Source organism: Dipodomys ordii, unplaced genomic scaffold, assembly GCF_000151885.1.
Source record: "Dipodomys ordii isolate 6190 unplaced genomic scaffold, Dord_2.0 Scaffold75, whole genome shotgun sequence".
NCBI lineage: Eukaryota > Metazoa > Chordata > Mammalia > Rodentia > Heteromyidae > Dipodomys > Dipodomys ordii.
The window spans coordinates 1,093,219-1,115,186 of NW_012267291.1; the positions used below are offsets into that span (position 1 = coordinate 1,093,219).

General features: G+C 53.7%; 2 protein-coding genes across 3 annotated transcripts; one reads left to right on the plus strand and one right to left on the minus strand.

Moving 5' to 3' along the window:
* Positions 1-298: 298 nt before the first annotated feature.
* On the plus strand, positions 299-8,292 carry Ctsz (cathepsin Z; the record flags this gene model as incomplete). The annotated part of the gene is made up of 5 exons (XM_013024287.1): positions 299-464; positions 4,695-4,874; positions 6,660-6,810; positions 7,039-7,204; positions 7,811-8,292. Coding segments are annotated over 5 exons (774 nt in total), but the record flags the coding sequence as incomplete, so codon positions are not given.
* A 58-nt stretch (positions 8,293-8,350) lies between these two features.
* Positions 8,351-21,872, minus strand: Nelfcd (negative elongation factor complex member C/D). Of its 2 annotated transcripts, none has more exons than XM_013024370.1 (15): positions 21,759-21,872; positions 17,708-17,826; positions 17,145-17,254; positions 16,329-16,438; positions 14,862-14,969; positions 14,249-14,401; positions 13,987-14,117; positions 12,959-13,124; positions 12,591-12,725; positions 12,088-12,227; positions 10,351-10,465; positions 9,464-9,559; positions 9,247-9,387; positions 8,816-8,945; positions 8,351-8,725 (listed from the first exon to the last, which is right to left on the minus strand). In XM_013024370.1, the coding sequence occupies exons 1-15, from the start codon at positions 21,870-21,872 to the stop codon at positions 8,691-8,693; spliced, it is 1,803 nt and encodes a 600-aa protein (XP_012879824.1). In that variant the 3' UTR covers positions 8,351-8,690. The 2 variants fall into 2 exon arrangements, with proteins under 2 accessions (XP_012879824.1, XP_012879822.1); XM_013024368.1 differs by having other exon boundaries at positions 17,708-17,829.
* Positions 21,873-21,968: the final 96 nt, after the last annotated feature.

Here is a 21,968-nt window from a genome sequence, read left to right on the forward strand (position 1 = left end):
CAGGAGCCGAGGCCTCCAGCCTCCCCAGCCCCGGGGAGCTCAGCTGGGACTTATCGCCCTGCCCCCCACTTACGGGGCAGCTCTGGTGGAGGGGGCCGGCTGCACCCCTCCAGGAGGAGGCTCCCCCACTTTGCTGGCCTCTGGAGCTTGGTGTTGCTTGGGGGCGGCCTATCACCTTCGCCTTCTGACAGGGCTGGGGCTTGGTGGGGCTGGGCACCCTGGTGATGCCCGCTGCTGGGGGGGGAGGGGGTCCCCCAGAGCCCAGGGCTGCTGACCTCAGTGATGTGCATCTCTTCCCAGGACGTACCCGAGGCCACACGAGTACCTGTCCCCGTCAGACCTCCCCAAGAGCTGGGACTGGCGCAACGTGGACGGTGTCAACTACGTCAGTGTCACCAGGAACCAGCACATCCCCCAGTACTGTGGCTCCTGCTGGGCCCATGGCAGCACCAGTGCGATGGCAGGTGGGTGGCTGGGGCCTAGGGCTCCGCCGGGGGCCAGTGCCTGGCCGCCACTTGGCCATCCAGATTGCTTCCCGGTGAGGGCAGGCTGCCACGACCCAGTTTCCCAAGGGCCTGTGGTGGCTGTGCCGGGACTTAGCCCGAGCCTTTGCACCTACCAAAATGGCTGGAGCAGAGTGAACGCAGGGGTCTTCTCTGCGGCCTCTGGGCAGCAGGCGGGCCTAGGACCCAAGTTCACCGCCAGGTAGCTCCTGCGTGCCCACTCTCCCCCAAAGCTTGCAGCTTCCGCCATGGAGATGCAAAATCACTGAGCCCCCAGCTCGGCCTTGGGGCTTCGGGGAAGTAGAAGTGAAACTTCTCCGCAGTGGTTAGGAACTGAGATGAATTTTGTCCTGCGCCTTGGACTTGGGGTGAGGCTAGCGCAGCTTCTTTCTCCTACCCAGTCTGCTCCAGCCTCACCAGTTTTCTCCACTGGACCTTCCCCTCTGGCAACAGTGGGGCAGGAAGGCTTAGGGCAAGGAGGGAGCTGGATCTGATGCCCATGCCACCCTGAGGAGACAAAAGCAGAGAAGTGCCAGGCCGGCCCACAGCAGCTGGGAGGGGTCCCACCATTCCCAGTGGCAGCCCTAGGGTCCATGAGTCTGATTTCCACCCGGTAAGGGACTCACAGTGGTTGGCAGTTTAGCCCAGACTGGGTGCTGTTTGGCATCTCCGGCCAGACCTGCTCTGAGGATTAGGGGCCTCCCAAGGGGTGGAACAGGTCCTGAGGGCAACACCTTGAGCCTCAAGTTCTATGGCTGCTCTGTGTGTGGACCAGGAAGCCGATGCTGCGTGAGACTCAGCCATGGGGTTCAGCCCAGAAGCCTGCCTGTGTGAGAGCTTCAGGGGGAGAGGTTTCTGTCGGGGCTGGGGTCTCTGGTACCTGCAAGTCTCTCCTGTTAGCTCAGTCCTCTCTGTCTTTGGGAACTGATGAGGTACCCCCAGAGAGCTGAAACACACTGGACCCTTCTAGAAGGAGGACCAAGTGGGCACAGGTGGGCCTGGAGGGACAGAGGGTGCCAGTGGGCTGGTAGGTAGAGGATGGACAAAGTCCAGAGAGTGCCCGGGTTGGCCTAGGGAAGTGAAAGAGCCTTCTCAGCAGAGTACTGGGCGGGGTGAAGGGAGGAGCTGGGAAGGTCACAGGACTGTGGAGGGAGTCATGTGACAGTGTTTGCCTTGGTTGAAGATTGCAGGGTCTGAGTTGGCTGGAGGCTGGTAGGGCCTTGCTCCTTCCCGGAGGGGGGCCAGGCCTTGCTGAGACAGCTCCCTGCTCCATTACTGAGTGCAGAGTCTCTAGAGCCCTGGCTACCACCTTTCTTTGTTTTAGCCCCTGATGTCTCCAGCTGCAGCTCTTGCTTCCTCTTTCGCTGAGAAGAAGGGGGTCATTTGACAGCCAGTGCAGTCAGGGAGCCAGAGTTTGTCTTCTTCCTCTTCCCCGGTCACTGGCACTAAAGCCTCTCACTGAGACTACCCTCTCCCTCCCAGGAGGCCATTTTCATCCCCTGTCTGAGGCTTGCCACCTCCAGACTAATGCCTCTTGATCTCCTGCCCTCTTACCACCCTGCTTCTCAGCAATCGCAGGGGGATCTGAGGCCCCATCCTCCCACGTCTCCGCTGTGAGCCCACGCTGGCCTCCCTCCCATCTCTGCCGCCATCGTGGAGTTCCCAGAGGTCAGGGGAAGAGGTCTGATGCCAGGCCCCTGCTTGGCTGTGCTCCAGCCCGCTTTGGAACTCAGCCCTCAAGCACCCACCTGCCTCCACCTGTCTGCTTTGTCCTCATCTCTTGACTCCTGCCCGGGCTCACTTTGCATTCACCTGCCTGTCACCTGTCACTTAGATCCCTGCCACTTCTATGTTCAGGTCTGAACATCTCGCCCTTCCCACCACTCCCGCCCTGCCAGCCTGTCCTTCCCTGGCCCTTCACCAGCAGATTTGCACCCAAAACCCTAGAGGCTACCTGATTCCCTCTCTTTATGTCCCTTCTACACACTGGCTCCTGTGGTTCTATAGTCACAGCAGGTACCAATCTATTCCCTCTATCAGACCCTGCCGTCCCTTTGCCTCTCAGTGGGTCCTGCTGCTCCCCTTATTCCAGAATGTGCGTGTTAAACCCAAGTCAAATCATGTTCTTCCACTTGTGATTTCCCTCAGATAAAAGACAGTGCCAGTGATCCTAGCTACTCAGGAGGCTGCGATCTGAAGATTGCAGTTCAAAGCCAGCTTGGGCAGCAGCAAAGTCCTGAGTTTTTTGTGTGTGTGTTGTTTTTTTTTTTAATAGTCATGGGGCTTGGATTAAGGACCTGGGCATTGTCCCTGAACTTTTGTGCTCAAAGCTTGTACTCTGCCACTTTGAGCCACAGCTTCACTTCTGTTTTTCAGGTGGTTAGTTGGAGATAAGAGTCTCACCGCCTTTCCTGTCTTTTAAAGGTTTTACAATCTTCAGATCTTGGCCTCTAGGATTACAGGCCCGAGCCACCTACCACCTGGCGTCCTTGAGACTTTTTTTGGGGGGGAGGGGTTGGTCATGGGGCTTGAACTCTGAGCCTGGGTGTTGTATTGTCCCTGAGCTCTTCAGCTCAAGGCTACCACTTGAGCTACAGCACTACTTCTGGTTTTCTGGTGGTTCAGAGATGGGTCTCACAGACTTTTCTTGCCCAGGCTGGCTTTGAACCGTGATCATCAAGTCTAAGCCTCCCGAGTAGCTAGGATTACAGGCATGAGCCACTGGCTCCCAGCTCACTTCCTATTTTCTGGTGGTTAATTGGAGAGAAGAGTCTCATGGACTTTCCTGCGCAGGCTGACTTTCAACTGTGATCCTCAGATCTCGGCCTCCTGAGTAGCTAGGATGACAGGCATGAGCCACCAATGCCTGTCTTTCTTGAGACTTATCTCCAATTAAATCACCCCAAAAGTTGGAAGTGTGGCTGAAGAGGTAGAGCACCTGCTTTGAGTGAAAAAGCTGAAGATCAGCGCCCAGGGCCTGAGTTCAAGCCCCACTACTGGCTGGCGTGTGCGTGCGTGCACACGTGTGCTCGCGCGCACACGCGCGCACACACACACACACACACACACACACACACGACAAAGTCCCGTGATCCTCCACACCTAGCAGCTCCCTCCTGCATGCCACTGGTACACAGTGGAAGCCTGGCTGCTGTCTTGTACCCAATGCCGCTGCTGCTGCCGCCACTGCCCACATACACGGTATTCCTCATTGCCCGTGTAAATGGGCACCGCTTACTGCACCCTCTTGATGGGCCCCTTGGCACCTCCTCACAGCACTGTGTGCATAGCCCAGTTCCATTTGTCTGCCATCCATCTGCCTACCATGGGGTGAGCCCCCTGGGGACTGCTTGCTCCAGCCTGAGGCACAGTGCTCGCATGCAGCCTGTGAGTAGAAACCTGATGCCCAGGCTGCGGCGAGGGCGGAAGTAGCAAGTAGAGTGGAGTAGGGGAGTGTGTGGACCTGTCAGGAAGCTTGGTAGTGTGCAGGCAGGCAGTCAGGAGGCCTTTGCCACCGGGGCCGGGCACAGCGAGTGGTTTCCAGAAGGCTGGTCAGATTAGGATTTGGTAGTGGGAGAGAGATGGACAAGAGTGACTTGCGCAGTGCCGAACAGAACTCTGCGGAGAGTGGGTGCCTGTCTGGCCAGGCCAGAGGGGTCAAGGGGGCTGGGCTGTGAGAAGAGCAGGCCAGTGTGGTTGCTCAGATCATCACTGGTAGGGGAGTTGCTGATGGGATGAGGAGGGAGCCAAGTCCTGGGGAGGGACCCGGGCACAGAGCACAGGGGCACAGAGCAAAGAGGCGGGGACAGGATGAGGTCTTGTTCCCTGCACGGTACTGCAGAGGCGCCTCCAGCTCCCTGGGCCCCGTTGGCTCATGGAGATGCCCATCAGTCCCTCTCTGCTGCAGCCTCCTTGCCCCGGAAGGCCATGCAGCCCATGCTGGTCCTCCAGCGGGTGCTCCCAGGGAACCTGTCCCTCCAGCCCCGCCTCATGGTCCTTGTAGCCCAGTGGTCAGCGGTCAGACCACACAGTGAAAGGTCAGGCCTGTGGATGGCCACAGCTGACCAAGGCCTCTCCAAGGTCCATGTGGGAAAGATCTGGGGGGCAGGGCAGCCTGATAGAGGCATCCGGTGCCATTTGCGGAAATGGGGTGGGTTCGGGCCAGGGGTGCTAACCGGAGTGCTGTTGCAGATCGCATCAACATCAAGAGGAAGGGTGCGTGGCCCAGCACACTGCTGTCCGTACAGAATGTCCTTGACTGTGGGAATGCTGGCTCGTGCGAGGGAGGCAACGACCTGCCGGTGTGGGAGTACGCTCACAAGCACGGCATTCCCGACGAGACCTGCAACAACTACCAGGCCAAGGACCAGGGTAGGCCCTGCCTGAGCCCACAGCCGTCCCCCTCTTGCTCTCCACTCTGTCTGCCAAGAGAAGATCCCAGGGTGGGGCTTCCCTGAGCTGGGAGCCCAGGTGAACCTGTGTTTGTCATGGATGCTGAAGAGACTAGGGACCCAGACTCCAAGCTCCCAGGAAGGTTGCAGCTTCTCTGGGGCCAGCTTGGACCGAGGAACAAAAAAAGCTGGAGCCCATTGTCTGGTGGAAAACCATCCAAAACCTGGCGTGGTATACAGATGTCAGAACTCCACCCAGGGACAAGCCAGACTAAACTAAGTGCCTCTGAAGCCAGGCCTGGATGTGGTGGTGTGTGGGTTCTGATGCCTGCCATTTTGGTAGCTGCATAGGCTTTTGAGGGAGTGCTGGCTGTCAGTGGCCTCCCACCTTCTCCAAGTGCAGAGAGCAGGTGGGGAGGTTGCTACCAGCAAGCCAGGTTCACGGTACCACAGTATCCACCAGGTTTCCCACCCCAGCTGCCAGGGTCCAGCATGGATGGCAGGGCAGGCTGCCCTGGAAGATTGTAGTTGGCACGTTCCATTTCAGGCTGTTCCTTTTGGAGACCAAAGGCAAGAAAAAGCCCAGGCCCAAACTCATAATTGGCTGCTGTAAGCCACTGTCCCTCAGTTCTCCCCCAGCCGGGGCAGAGAGCTCTAGAAGCTCAAGGCCTTGGAGACTAGAGCGGAGAGGGGAGTGGGAAGAATTCCATGTGGGATGGCTGTAGGCCTCCAGCACAGTACCAGAAGGCACTGGATCCTACCTCTGCCAGCCGGGTTCCCTCCTCTAGCCTCCTGGGCATTACTGCCCAGCCAGAAAGTTCTGGATGGGTGGGGGAAGTTCTTGCCCTGGTTGGGTAAGCCTCAGTGACAAGAGACCCCAGAACTGGGACAGGCAGAGGGAGGAGGGAAGGCCAGCAGATTAGGCCAACAGAGTCAGTATATTTTCAACATTGGTGGAATGCCCTGGAGTTTTATCTACCCTATACTATCGCCAAACTGGTGCTGTCCAGCTGAGCCCAGGCCCCTCTAACCCCACCCAGCCTGGCAGGTGCATGGAGCTCATCAGAAACCCTTGTGTTTGCAGTAAACAGTCTTGGCTTTGTGTCAGCACATGTGGTCACAGATCCACCATTTTCCAGTCGGGCCGAATACCAGCAGGGTGTCAGCCTCGTGGCCAAGGGACAAATTAAACCAACGCTGTAATCCTGGAGGAGCTTACTGTGCCCCGGGGAAGATCTGGGCAGATGTGTAGTTACTACAGAAATGGGTAACAGCAGAGGGTCCAAAGGCCAGCTGCAGGGGATGGGGGGTCAGGCTGGGTGGAGAGCAGTTGGAAAACATGCCACTGTGGAACCAGCATCCAGTGACTAGGGCTGCACTTTCTTTCCTTTAAACTTAATTCCTATCTTGTACAGCTCAGACTGAAATAACAAGGAAGTACTTTTTATAAAAACCTATTAGCAACAGAATCATCTTAAATTTTAATTATTTGGTTATATTCAGTTTTCAGTCACATTGTGAAAAGGTCCTCCCAGCCTTTCAGGCAAGAGAAAAAAGGCCACTTTAGCATGCCTACCATGTGCTAATGACGCTTGCTGTCTGTTCTGCCACGGCCTGGCGTGCAATTAGACAGCACCTGATCGCAAGATGACTTTGCGCCATTAGCTACCGAATGGTAGGGCAAATTAGTAAAGTGGAAGGGCTGGGTTGCGCTTGTTGGTGGGTTAATGAGACAGTCTTACACTGACTTCTACCTCTTCCCCAGAGTGTAACAAGTTTAACCAGTGCGGGACCTGCACCGAATTCAAAGACTGCCGCCCTGTCCGGAACTACACCCTCTGGAAGGTGGGCGACTACGGCTCTCTGTCTGGGAGGGAGAAGATGATGGCAGAGATCTACGCCAATGGTCCCATCAGGTGAGAGGCCCCCCAGGGGGAAGCATCTGCCAGTGATACCTGGGACAGGAACTGACTTGCCCTTCTAGGCTTACTGGGAGATGTGGAGAGTGAGCGGGGTGGGGGCTTCTGGAAGGGGCCCAGCACCACCACACCAGGCTGCCCAGAGGCCCTGGGTGCATGCACGCTTGGGTCTGCACTTGCACCAGCTGACCACCTGTAACTTCTTCCTAAACACTTAACTCCCAGCTGTGGAATAATGGCAACGGAAAAGATGATTAACTACACTGGAGGCATCTATGCCGAGTACCAGGACCAGCCCTTCATCAACCACATCATCTCCGTGGCCGGGTGGGGTGTCAGCGATGATGGGACCGAGTACTGGATTGTCCGCAATTCGTGGGGTGAACCGTGGGTAAGGCATTTCCCCTCTGATGTGTGGCTGGGAACAGCAGCCTCCGTGGAGACTGCATGGCTAAAGCCATCTCGGCCACTGTCCAGCATGGCTGCTTCTCTCCTTTGAGACCAGCTCACTCTTTGTTCCTGCCAGATTGTAGACTCTCCTAAAGAAAGCAGTGTAGGACACTTCCTAGAATAGTTCTGAGTTGGGTCAAAAACCCAAGGAAGACAACCTGACAGCCTTATCTTTAAGATCTACCATGCGCCTGGGATGACAGAAGGCAGAGACCTTTACTGTGGAAGGGGTGGTGGGGGGTGAGAGGTGTGGAAATGACGGGGGGTCAGTAGCAGGTGACAGGACCATAAATGGGGTGTGTCAGCATGTGTTCTCACATTAGCTGGCCACGTGGTAAACATTAACCCCGCAAACCACCTCCCCAGAGACATGTCCACCTGAGGCCATGGGCGTGGCAGGCAGTGGGTGGCTTGTCCAGACCCTTGCGTCCTGTAGGGCTGGGCTGAGGTCAGGAGCGGAGCCTGGCTCTGAGGCGGAGGGGCAGAGTGGAGCAGTGCTGTGCTGGGCTGGGCTGCAGACGCTTAGATCTCATCTCTAATCCCACAGGGTGAGCAAGGCTGGATGAGGTTGGTGACCAGCATGTACAAGGACAGGACTGGAGCCAGCTACAATCTCGCCATTGAGGACCAGTGCACGTTCGGAGACCCCATTGTTTAACCCAGCTTCCTCAGATGTGACCTCACAAGCCACAGCCAGAGGGATCCTCCCATGTGTGCCCTGGCTGGGTGGTCACCCAAGGTGATGGCCAATCATGGACACTGGTGGTGGTGCTGAACCCCTCCGAGGGGCGCCTGTTGACATGTGGCACCAGCTGATGGGGGGGGCAAGTATCTGCACTGACCAGCTACCGAGGAGTGACCTGGAGCAGAGCTGGGCTCTGGCTCTTGAGCACAGGGCAGCTGTGAGCCGCACTGTGCTGTGACAGGCCCCTCACCAGTCCTGGTGTCACCTTGGAATGGGAGGTGGGGAGAGTGAGAGAGAAATCTGAAATTACCCAAGTAGTGAATAAAGTATCTAGCCTCACTCAAGGACTGAGTCTGAGAGTGCCTTATTTATACACAAGAACAATGTAACTTTGAACCTGGCTGAAAGGCTTTTTAAAAAATTTATTAGCAAATTGTAACAACTAGAGTGAAACATCAACTGACTAGTTTTTCCTGTGAGAAAACTGGATTCAGCTTTGAAAGTGTTTCACTGAAGCCTGCTCTGAATTCCCACCTCCCTTGGCTTGTTTACTGAGGGAAGTGGACACTGGACACGGGCGGGGCCAGAGGTCCCACACTGCCTGCCGGCATGCTCTCCTACGAAGCAGGCAGCCCTGCATGCAGAGGCTGACTGCGCCTCTGAAGAGCAGCTCTAGGAAAAGGTCCTCCACAGCTCAGCTGGGCTTGCAGGGCTCCACTTTAGCTCTGGCGGGAACCTGGACTCAGTTTACCATGATGAAGTTAGACTTGCAGTGAGCTGCAACAGGAGCACAGGGTCACTCACGGCTATAACAAGAAGTGTGGCTCGTGGCAGCCCCGCAACCAAGGGGCCTTCCAGGGGCCTTACCAATGAATTCCGTCACTGGGTCGTGCTCCCCTTCGGTCTTGATGGTGCCGGCGATGCTGTCATTTTCCAGGATGGGGAGGAAAAGCTGCACGAAGTCAGAGGTGTATGGGGGGGCGATGACATCCAGCACCTAGCAGAAAAGTCGGTTAGCATGCCTGCAGCCACGCAGAGCGCCGTGCTGACAGAGATGGCCGTCAGGCCACATGTCCCCCTGCCGCCCCCGGTTTCTCCAGCAACACCACCACACTAAGACACCAGGAGGGTGTGGGGAAACACTTGAAGCCTAAGGTAGGAAGTGCTGTCTGCCATCTCACTAGGATTAGTAGTACAGGGCAGAGCTCTCAGTCAGAGACGGAACAAAAGCAAGCAAGCCACAAGGAGACCTGCTAGGGTAAAGAGTTTGAAACAAAAACCCAATGTGCCTTGCTGACCTCAGTGACAAAATAGCGAATGAGTGAAATGTCAGTGTCCAGCTTCTCCAGACACTTCCGGATGTAACTGACCACAGGAAGTACATAACCTCGGCTCAGCAGGTGAACCATCCTGTCCAGCAGGGTCTTCTTCAGCTCCAGCTGTGGAAGAGGAGGGGGCAGAGGACCTGGTCAGAGCAGGATGGCCCAGCCCTGCCCAGCCCTGGGCGCCACTTACCTGCTCCATCACATCCAGCTGAGAGTGCTCTGTCTCAAACAGCTTAACAAGCAGCTGCAGGACCTGGGGGTGCAGGAGCTGGTGGCAGGTGCTGATCTACGACAGGCAAAGGGGGTTCTGCTGAAAGCTCAGGGCTGGGTACTCGGAGAACAAAGACACTGTTGGCCACCTGGGGCGGAGCAGTGTGGAAGCCCAGCAATCCTTTGCCTGAGACACCTACAGTCAGTGAAGCTACATCATTAAGAAGAAAATCCTCTTAAAAATAATCAGCTCTCAAGCCCGGCGCCGGTGGCTCATGCCTGTCATCCTAGCCATTCAGGAGGCTGAGATCTGAGGATCGCGGTTCAAAGCCAGCCAGGGCAGGAGAGACCGTGAGACTCTTATCTCCAATAAACTGCCAGAAAACCTCAAGTGGAGCTGTGGTTCAAGTGGTAGAGTGCTCGCCTTGAGCTGAAGAGCGCAGGGACAGCACCCAAGCCCAGAGTTCAAGCCCCACAACCTACCAAAAAAAGAAAAAAAGAAAAAAAAAGAACTCTCCCTGGTGCTGGTGGCTCACGCCTGTAATCTTAGCTACTGAGACCTGAGGATCCCAGTTCAAAGCCAGCGTAGGCAGGAAAGTCCATGAGACTCTAATCTCCAATAAACCACTCAAAAAACTGGAAGTGGCACTGTGGCTCAAGTGGTAGAGGGCTTTCCTTGAGCTGAAGAGCTGAGGGACAGCGCCCAGGCCCAAAGTTCAAGCCCCATGACCAACAATCAATCAATACATAAATAGCTCTGAAGAGAGCATGGAACTTATCCATAGACGTAATGGAGGTATCAACTCCAAGGCAGAAGACAGAACCCCACTGCTGCACATGTTGTGAATGGCGCGTCTGCCTTCTCACCTCGTCCAGCAGGGCCAGGTGGACGGGGGTGTGGTCCGTCTGGAGCTGGAAGTATCGGGGCTCAGATACCGTCCAGTCCACCCACTTTAGCACACCCATTGCGACCACAGGAAACCTACAAGCAAACAAGGCAGAATGCTTCCTTTAAACCAAGAGTGGGGAAAAAAGGTTCCTAAATAGGCTGAGAGCAGAAGGGCTGGAAGCTTCAGAACAAGCTCTGAGCCCCTCAGGCTGCACGCCCCTCACTGTGTGAGGCCAGGAGCCAAGAGGAGCTTGCAGGGAATGCTGGGAGAGCCGCAGCCTCTCAGGGGTGCAGAGGAGAAACGGAACTTGATTCCAGCTCACGTCAAACCAATTCAGCCACTGGAAAGGTCACCAGTGCCAACACTGAGTTTGGTGACCAGGGCTGAAGCTGTTGCCATTATTTAGCAAACCGTCTTTGGTCCCCACCACAGATAAATGAGGAAGGAACCAGAGGGCACGCTATTCCATGACATACCTGTCGGCGTGATGGGCCATTTCCGCAGTACTTTGCTGGTTTAACTTTTACTATAAATGGAGCCTTTTCTTTAAGTTAAAAAACTTCCTGATGGCCTTCCTTTCACTTAGTCTAATTTGTGAGGATTTACTGACCAAATTTCTGGCCAATAAATACATGAAGATTATTCATACTGCAAAGAGTTTAAGAGTTCTCTCCGTGTATTTAAGTAAGAAAATAAAAAGAAGCTGGGTGCTGGTGGCTCACGCCCGTAATCCTAGCTACTCAGGAGGCTGAGATCTGAGGATCGTGGTTCAAAGCCAGCCCGGGCAGGAAAGACCATGAGACTCCTATCTCCAATAAACCACCAGAAAACGGGAAGTGGCACTGTAGCTCAAGTGGTAGAGCACTCGCCTTGAGCTGAAGAGTTGAGGGACAGTGCCCAGGCCCAGAATTCAAGCCCCACAACCGACAAAATAAAATAAAAAGAGCCAGGAGTGGGTGGCTCTGAGATCTGAGGATCACAGTTCAAAGCCAGCCTAGGCAGGAAAGTCCATGAGACTCTTTTTTTTTTTGGTCCAGTCATGGGGCCTGAACTCTGGGCCTGGGCACTGTCCCTCAGCTCTTCAGCTCAAGGCTAGTGCTCTACCACTTGAGCCACAGCGCCACTTCCGGTTTTTTTCTTTTTGCTTATGTGGTACTGAGGAATTGAACACAGGGCTTCAGGCATGCAAGGCAAGCGCTCTACCACTGAACCACCTTCCCAGCCCATGAGACTTATCTCCAATAAACCACTAGAAAATCGGAAGTGGTGCTGTGGCTCAAGCGGTAGAGTGCTCACGTTGGGCTGAAGAGTGCAGGGACAGTGTCCAGGCCCAGAGTTCAAGCCAACGACCGACCAAAAACAAAAATCAAAACCAAAAACCAGCCTGAGAAGGAGCATCCACGAGACTGATCTCCAAGAAACTACTCAGAAAAAGCCAGAAGTAGTGCTGTGGATCAAGTGGTAGAGCGCTAACCTTGAGTAACAGAAGCTCAGGGACAGAGCCAGGGCCCAAAATTCAAGCCCCAGGACCAGGAAAAAAAAAAAAAAAAGAGTAAGCATGCGAAGCTCTTGCCTGTGAACTTGGACATGAAGCAGCCCTGAGCCAGCCCCGCACCCGGGAGCCGGTCAGGCGGGGCCAGGTCGCTCACCTGATGCACTGGTACAGAGTGCTCAGCTCCGCCACCAGCTCAGACGGTGGGGCCAGGCCGCTCACCTGATGCACTGGTACAGAGTGCTCAGCTCCGCCACCAGCTCAGACGCCCCCTTGTTCTCGTTGCAGCACAGGTTGTGGACAGTTTCCACCGCTTTGGATGTCGACTTCAGCTCATCTTTATTGATGCTCACCCGCTTGTTCTGAAAACACAGCGGGTGAATGAGCAGAGCGCCATTACCTGGCCCCTCGGGTGTCCTGGCTGGGGCCAGTCTCTGCAAGGCCCTCCTCAAGTCTGAAGTCTGAGGTGAGAAGTAAGAGTGACTGTCACAATGCATGGCCACACAGGGCACAGACGCCAAGCCAGGGAGCCTGCGGTCACGTCTCTAGACATACCCTGGCATGTTCACACAGGTAAGTGGAGAGCCATCAAGCTTCCCTGGGGAATGCTAACATGTTCATCATCTTATGCACCAACATAAAGACACTGTCACTTTAGGCAGACTAAAATTCCCCCAAACTCCCAAGGCAGAGGACACCTGTGTTCAAGAACCCACTGACTGTACCTTCTTCCAGGTCTCAACCACACTGGCGGCGTAAGCCAAGATGTGGATATACTTGTGCTTGTGGTCCTGGTTGATCCTGGCCCCCGGCTTGAACAGTGACTGCATGAACAGGTCCAGGAAGGCCGGCACCCGGATCTAGGTAACCGGAAGAAGCACACACCAGCAAGGGCCAGAAAGGAGCTGGCACACAGGTTCATGCAGCCTACGGGGCTCTCACCAGCTCACAGACCAAAAGGGGTGGGGATGGGGAAAATGATAGCAACACGGACAGGGATTTTCACTCTCTGCCTAAGAAAACCGGGGGAACCTAAGGAGACTTCGCAAAGCAGTTCCGCCAATGGACAGAAAGGGTCTGAGAGGCAGCTTACGAGCTCCACAGGAGGAGGGTCCATGCTGGTGAACATCTTGAACAGGACAGTGATGTCTGCAGGATTCAGAGCTCCTTTCGACAGCATGGCCCCAAGGGCCTGGCAGGCCCGGGGGTAGGAAGCGGCAGTGCCCAAGGCCAGTGTGATCTGACTGGCATCATGGCCTCTGGACAGAAAGACCACACAACGGGTCACTAACTAGGCAACTTTGTTTTGTTTTGTTTCACACTTAGTTTTTAAATTGTTGGGATCCTTTTGCTTCTTCCTATTTCTGTCATTCATTGGCTTACTGACTGATCCATGAAAACAGAGCAATCTGGGAAATAATAATTCCAATGTAGCTTGCAGAGTTGGTAAAGGAAAGCATGTATTTCTAAAACAATTGTAACAATTTTTTTTTTTTTTTGGTTGCTTGTGGGGCTTGAATTTGGGGCCTGGGCACTGTCCCTCAGATCTTTTTGCTCAAGGCTAGAGCTCTACCATTTTGAACCAGAGCTCTACTTCTGGTTTTCTGGCGGTTCATTGGAGATAAGTCTCACTCAGGGACTTTCCTAGCTGGGCTGGCTTTGAAGGATCCCAGGATCTCAGCCTCCTGAGTAGCTAGGATTGTAGCAATGAGCCTGCTAAAACAAATCATAACATTTGTTGCAACCAAATAAAGCTCTAAGAGATGAACTCTGTTTTGTAAGATCAGACTTCGGACTTCACTATAAAGCTCTAAGAGATGAACTCTGTTTTGTAAGATATGGACTTGGCTAACCTTGGGCTCACTGAAAAAGTATTTTAGGGTGCCGGGATAGTTGCTATGGTTGAGTCCCAGCACAGAAAAGCTCAGGTCACACCTCCAGCAATGGAGAATCAAGTACGTGACAAAATGACCATCAAGGGAGCATCAGCTAAGCTCTCTCCAGGGACCAGAAACTACCCTGACTTACAGATCTTAAGGTCAGAGTAACGTAGATGCCACAAGGGCAGGGCTAGAGGCTACGGCGAGGACCTAGGGAAAGGGAGCAGAAGCACGGTCTCACTTCTCCTGGGCGAAGCGTTGTACTTCCTGTGCAACCCTGCGCACAGCAGACCCGCCCTGCTCCTCCTGGGCCAGCACCGACATCATGGCCTGCGCAAACAGGTATGTGTGTTCCCCATGGCATACCATCTTCTGGAAGATTGTAAGGAGACAGGGTTCAGCTTACACCACAGTCAGGGAAGATGGCTGCCTGCCTGGAGGTAGCAGGGGAATGGGTTTTCATGCCCCATTTGGATCCAAGATTTATAGAACAATGCACTCACAGCAAACTCAGGGAGATTCTTCTCAAGGTTTTCTTCTCCTCCATCCAAGATTGTGGCTAGTGAGGTGCGAAGCACTCGAGAGAACACCTCCAACTGCTGGCATGCAGTGGACACACTGGTGATTTCTCCTTGGTACCCTGCATCAGAAATCAACTGCCACACAAAACAAGAGCTGAGGGTCAGCGTCTCATGACCCCATCTTTCACAGCCGTACCTGGCCAAGTTTGGGGCCAGCAGAACAGGTGAGCAGTAGACTCATGTCTCCAGCTTTTATTCCGCTTCCCAGTGTGCCATCTAGAGCATCTTGGCTGACCCCAGCTCACTGTTCTCCTGGGGCTGCTTCTATAAGAGGAAGCATGAGTGTCGGGCCTGCTGAGAGGCTCCTGAGCACAAGTGTGCAGCCCCTCCCTGTTACATGCTCACGGAGTAAGTGTGGCTCTAGAAGCAGATGGACTCCATGCTTCCTCTTCTCAGTGTAAGGCTTACTAGAGTGAACCAGTGAAGATCTTTATTTAATGCAGTGTGATCTTTCAAAGGAAACAGACCACTGAACACGTAAAACCCATACTCACTCATCTATACTTTTATCTTTTCTCTGACCCCACGTCTTTACCTTCACAGTAAAGTTCAGCATCAGACAGTCAGGATGGGCTTCAGCCAGCTTGTAGAACAGATCTCTCCACGTGGTATGTGCGATCATTTGCTCAAGCCAAGCTGGGGTCTGCCAACAAACAAACAGTAAGATAAAAGGCCTAGCTCTGGCCTAGGCAAAGACAATGTTGTATAAACAATCACAGGATATTCCAGTTGGAGGGGCCCCTGGGTGTCCCCAGCTCTGGAGGAAGCTGCCAGGGCCAGCCTTGGCCACACAGTTAGCCAAGTAGCAGGTTAAAAGCCCTGTAGAGTGTTTGGAAACTCTAATGCAACATGAACATGACAGGGTATGGAAAGGAGACAGGATATGTACATCTGTCCCACAGAGGCATGTAACTGTGGAGCTGCTGTCCACATGGCACGGGAGGCACAGGCACTGTGGAGTATCTGCTCCCCACATGGGTAAGGGAGCTCGGGAACTCTGGAGTATCTGCACCCCACATGGGCAAGGGAGCTCGGGCACTGTGGAGTATCTGCTCCCCACATGGGCAAGGGAGCTCAGGCACTCTGGAGTATCTGCTCCCCACATGGGCAAGGGAGCTCGGACACTGTGGAGTATCTGCACCCCACATGGGTAAGGGAGCTCAGGCACTGTGGAGTATCTGCTCCCCACATGGGCAAGGGAGCTCGGACACTGTGGAGTATCTGCTCCCCACATGGGTAAGGGAGCTCGGGAACTCTGGAGTATCTGCTCCCCACATGGGTAAGGGAGCTCAGGCACTCTGGAGTATCTGCTCCCCACATGGGTAAGGGAGCTCGGACACTGTGGAGTATCTGCTCCCCACATGGGCAAGGGAGCTCGGACACTCTGGAGCTGCCCCACACGGTAAGGGAGGCTTGTGCTCTATGGAGCTGCACCCCACATGGTTAAGATGCCCTCAACAGGCAGGACAAGTGCTCTGAACTAGGCCTTGGCTCTGCTCATCGCCCTGTGTGGTGCTGCCCTACTGTGCGACTGATGGACTGAAGGGCTACACTGCCTCCTCTGCCACTCCCTGACACGGAGGGCTCCCGAGGCAGGCCTGTGTGCCCGTGTGAGGAGGCAGGGCCAGGGTGGACGGCGGGTCCCCGCTGGAACTCGAAAAAGCTGTCATGTGGCCTGAGAAACTTTCTACCTACTTTCTGGCCCTCAAGAGTGAACCACATACTCTGGCTCCCAGCCTCCGCCAGCACAGCACACAGTCCCCTCCACAGTCTCCTGCATGTCCAATGCTGCCTTGGTGACTACTTCTCTGAGGGCCCGCACTGGCTACACCCAGGAGTCAGGGAGTCCATTGTGCATCCTTTTGGCCTCAGCACCAGAGCCTCTCCTACAAGCCCTTCCATGCCTCGGCCCACAATACCCCGCTCAGATGGGCTTGCCAGGCTACACACATGTGGCCAGCCCAAGCCCTGGCCACGCACTCACGAACACGCAACTCCTCACCTCCCCTTCTTCAGTAAAAATAGAATCTGCTTTGCGGGGATCAAAATGTTTGATCAATAAACTCTTCAAATGGTTTTCCACCGTCTCCTGAACCTGTACGGGCTCAACACCTGAAAGGAGGCAGACATTTAGAGGGGGGACAGCTGCCTGTGAAGCCACAGACTCCCACAGGAAAGCCATAGCCCAAGTCTCCACATTGAAAGTGAGCCAGACTCGGGACCTCTTAAAACTATCTATGAACTCCATTCAGTGGCAAGAATGGGAATGAACTCAGCATGGAGCACCAGGAGGGGCTGCCCTGGCCACCAGGAAACCCTCTCCAAGGCAAAGGCCCAAGCGGACAGGTGGAGGATGGAACGCACGCACTGCCCACAGAAGAGCACAAGTGCTGCCAAGAGCCACTCAGGGGTCTGACCATGGCTTCTGGAAGCGCTTACGTGAGCGATGTCGCTGCCTCTGCCCCATGGATTTACAGTAAGGCTCCCACTCTACGCATATTAGCTAAGAGGCGAAATCAAAGCCAGTCCTAAACTAGCCACCATTCACTGCTTGCTGTAACAGACCTCTTGAGATGCCACGCTGAGTGTCCACTGTGTACCTCCCTAGTTCCACAGCATGACAGAGAGAGGAGCTCCAAAGGAAACCCATTTGCAGGCTAGCCAACTTCAGTCACGCAGAGAAAAATAGGTAAGAAGTTCAGGTCTTACTTATACAAATCAAAAATCATAAAGAAGGTACCGCCAACTTATCAAAGGTCTTTGCAAGCAAAGGGGGTGCACAGCCAGGACAGAGCTCCCCCCTCCCCCCATCAAGAACCTGTTTGAATGAGCCACTCAGCGAGCAGGTTCACAGTCTGGGCAACAGCGGTATAGTTCTCGGATAAGAGCTGGATAACATTTTCTGGAGACCCTCCTGCTTGAAAATACCTGGGAAAGCCAAAGAGACAATTGATGGGCATAGGTGAGCCCAGCAGACAGGGAGATAAGGAGAAAAATACTTCGATTTGGAGCTTTTTCTCCCCACTACCCTTTCTTATGGTACTTGGGTTTAGGCCCAGGGCCTTATCTCTGCTAAGCAAGCACCCTACTACTTCAGCCATGCCCCCTTGTCCTTTTTGCTTTAGCTATTTTTAGGTACGACGTCACATTTTCACCCAGGGCTGACTTTGGACCATGATCCTACTGCTGTCCCTCCAGTACAGCTGGGATTTCAGGCATGTGTCACCATGACCCAGCATGATTTTTTTTTTTTTAAATGATTGGGGACTCTAGAAGCCTTCCACTGAAGGATCACATTCTTGCTTTACATGTCATCCTCCAGGTCTTCTGAAAACCCTACCTCCTGCCCCACCCTGCTATATAGATGCCATCCTCACACACCTCTTCAGAGTGTTGAAGATGGAGGGCTCCATGATATAGTCCCGGGTGGAAAACTTATGCAGGCATTCCTGCTGTACCTCTGCGTCATCCTCGCCTTCTCCGGAATCATCTTCCTGCTGCTGCTGAAAAACACCAAGAGCCAATGTTTTCTTCATTAATACATGTCCTGCAATCTCATCGTAAGCATGTATAATGCGACTCATGTCAGTATCGTGTGGATACTGTCAGTATCAAGTAGGATGCGTGGCTACTCCACCAGGTCAACCGTAATGCCACGATCATGCACGTGAGCCAGCCCCTCCCAGGGACCACATCCCTGCCATAAGTCTTGCCTGCTTCCGCTCAGCCAACTTCAGGAAGGGCCGAGACTAATGCCTGCATTTAGTTCAGGAGATATGAGTGGCTTTCACCACTGTGATGTCACACGTGCCAAGTAATCCCATCCAACAAAGCCTCATAAAGTGATTCCTGAAGTTACAAGCTGCTGATTTATGGTCAGAAAGTAACAATCACTAACTTGCCTTGACTCGGCAGGCCTAGCTAGATTCTAGTCCCATTTTTGGCTGGAAGCAACTTTAGGCAGGTCACTGAAGCTGACGCAAAGCAGGCTGCTTCACATGCTGACAGCCATGTGATGGTAGCAGACTGAATGACCCCAGGTCTGTACAGCCTTATGCTGTCATCTCAACAAGACGCGGATGCACTGAGACTGGGCTCACCACCCAAGAACCTACGATAACATAAGATAAGACGCGCTTTTCCATGTAAGGAGTTTACAAACTAGTTAGGAGACCAACCTCCAGGCAACTGACTCACACAGTGGGTAGGAGTCAGACCAGAGACTGCAAACTACAGCCACATCCAGACCTCTTCCTATTATGTAATAAAGTTTTATTGAAACACAGTCACAGTTACCCTATCATGTGTTGTCCATGACGATTGTCTCCCTAAAACCACAAAAGTAAGTGGCTGTGGTACAGCCCGGCACAGCCTACCATATTCAATATCTGGCCTTTCAGAGTTTGCCCAGAAGGGGTCTGGACTACATTGTACAAGCAGTGCACTGGAAGCAGACAGAGCCTGGGGACTTAGCTATGAAGACCAAGAGACTTTCTCAGATCCAAGGACTGGGCTCGTTCTCACGTGCCCGCACTGCTGGGGTCCTACCCAGGCCTCCCCTCTCCCACGACCACGTCTTCTCTGGTGCCATGCCACCCACCCACTCACATCTGTTCAGCCTGAACTCTCTCAAACTCCACAGTCCATCCCATTCTCATTTCCATCCAATACACCAGCAGGACTCCACTTCCAAGGTCCAAAACTGACCATGTCTTTCCTTGGGACTAGGTCTTCCTACAAAGCATCCCTCCATGGTGCATGTATTAGCTGGGAACCTCAGAGGCATCGGGTTTCTCCTCCTCATGCCACCCCAACAGCCTTCTACAAAGACCCATCAACTCCATTTTCATACAGACCCAATTTGGCCCTTTCTTCCATCTTTGCTTTCCCCCTCTTTGTTCTCTGCGCGCCAACAGTAGCCATGTCACTCCACATACGTCCATCTCAATCACTCCTTGCAAACATAAATCTTATCTTTTCCACTGATGCTACAGCCATCCTAAGCCCCAAATCTGGCATCTAGCTGCTTAAAAATTCTCTATCTCTGTCACAAAAATAAAAATCCAAGTTCTAGTTTGATGCAGCCCTTCCCACCTGTTCACCCATGAAATTTTACTCCATTGAAAACCTGCAGCCAGATTTAGTTGAATGTCATCTGTACTTAACACAGTAGCCTCTTTACACATCTTCCTGCCTCTCCAATTCACATAAGATGGCATCAATTGAACAGAATTGGTTCATGAGCTATCTTTACAAATCCAGCTTAGGTCACCTTCCTCACTTGTTTAAACAATCTTCTCTTAAGCAGTCACAGTTGGAAGGAACAGGAAGTAAATAAAAATTTGCTCCGCCCCCCCCCCCTGCTCATCAATGAGAACCTACCAGGATCAATGAACCAAACTAAGGTCATGATTAAACTTAGGAGGCTCAAGTTTCCATCAGTAAGGTATAGGCTTAACTCTGCCATTATTAGTTACACTGGTGTGCTCTGTCTTACAAAATGGGGCCTAGGGTTAGACGGTCTAGTCCAATGCTAACACTCAAATGATGGGTGTGAAGAAGTGCCAAACACCAATCCACTACTGTACTAATTCAGATCTCAATTTCTCCTACCTGGATGTCCTCAGTAGTCAAGTTTGGTGAAATAGCAACAGAGACAAAGGACATGAGTTTTATGACCTTAGGCAGTTCACTAAGTCCTTGTCTCACCTCCTAGGACAAGAGTTAATATCCAACTCAAAATCTTGAGTATGGTGCTTAAAAGCTGCCTCTGCTAAAAAGCAGACTCCTTACTGGGGCCTCCAAATTAACTAAAAGCAGAAGTCAGGTGCTGGTGGCTCATGCCTGTTATCTTATCTACTTGGGAAACTTCAATCAGAAAGATCACTTCTCTGGGGCTGCTTGGCAGAAAGACCACAAGACTCCATCAATGGAAGAAGCTAGGCCTCACACCTGTTATCCAAGCAATAGGCGGATTATTGTCCAGGGACATGACTGGGCAGGGAAAAAAACCTTACCTGAAAAACAACCAGTACAAAGTGTTGGAGCTGTGGCTCACTGGTAGAATGCAAGCATAAGACCTGAGTTCAAACTCCCCAGCAACACACACACACACACACACACACACACACACACACACACATGCACTGTGGCTCACTGGTAGAATGCAAGCATAAGACCTGAGTTCAAACCCCCCAGCAACACACACACACACACACACACACACACACACACATGCACCCAAAGCTTGGCATCCCTGCCTCCATTTTGCCTTTGCTCTGAGCAGTTGTCTCTACAGGCACTTGAATACCTCTCTCCTTCCCCAGTTCTTTGTCTATTTAAAGCTAAAGCTCATGTCCATACCTGAAAGATGGCTGAAAATGAACTGCTGTTTCCTCATGGCTGCTGGTACCAAGCCTCTTTGACATACACAGATGAGTGGCAGGCCTGACATGTGGAATCATAAGAGCTTGGGCCTCTAGCCTAAACCAAGTCCAATTTCCCAATGAGATAATGCGTGGGAATCCCCACATTACATACCCCAGCCTCCCAATTAGCTAAATCTTGCTATTTACTAGCCCTACTAAGAGAGCCCGACAATGTGGGAGGATCCAACATTCTAATCTACTCTCATGCCCTGCTCTACAGTTCTCCAAGACCTTAAGGAACCTACTGACTTTATCTCCCTGCCCTACCATGTAACTAACCAAAGGTTTTCCTTCAGTCCAGGAGCACCCACTCTGGGTGGGCAGGGCACTGGCTGCCCCACTGTGCCAGCTCTAGGAAGGAAACCTCATTGCATCCTAATTCCTTCAGATCAGTTTCTTGATCCCTAACAAACAGGCCAGGCCTGGCAATCCTGCACACCATCAAGAGGGCAGATTCCAAGGGAAGGGCCCGCGAAGCTTGTCAGTCGTGTACCCCCGGACCTTTCCTAACTTCCCAAGCAGGTGTTGAGCACAAAATGATGGAGCCAGACTGTAAAACCGGACCCTAGTGAAGACTACTTAATGAAATCAGCCCAAAAGTTTTGAAAAAGTTTGGTCTACTCCAAGGTGGAAAGTTTTACTTTTCTCCTGGGGCGCTGGTCTGGGGTTTGTGGTTTTACTTTGGTGACAACTGTGCGGCTGGGCCCGGTCCGCCACCCGGAGTCGGCGTCCGGCCCGCCCAACGGCGGGGGCTGCGCGCCAGGGGAAACTGAGGCGCCCAAGGCCCCCGCGCTGGCTCTCGCCGGAGCCCGCGGCTCACACCGCCGGGTACCGGGGCGCGGATCTGGAGCCCGGCCGGGCCGCGCGGGGCTGGGGGCGGCGGGACCCCGGGGCCGCACCGGCGCTCACGCCCCTTACACCCCTCACACGGCCTGGCCAGCGCAGGCCGGGCAGGGGCGGCGACAATCAAGCCTAGTCGGGGGGCGCCCAGTGCCCCCCCTCACCTGGCCGCCTTCCGCCTCCTCGCCCCACTCAGCCGCATTCCCGAAGTAATCTTCCGCCATGAGGGCGCCCGGCGCGGGCCCCGCCATGCTATCCACTTGGCAGGCAGGACGCATGCGCACGATAGGCCAGCCGGGAAGGCGCACGCGCAGCTCTGGGCTCCGCCCCCCACAGCCGAGCGCTCGGCCCCGGCCGGGAGCCGCGGTGGGGGG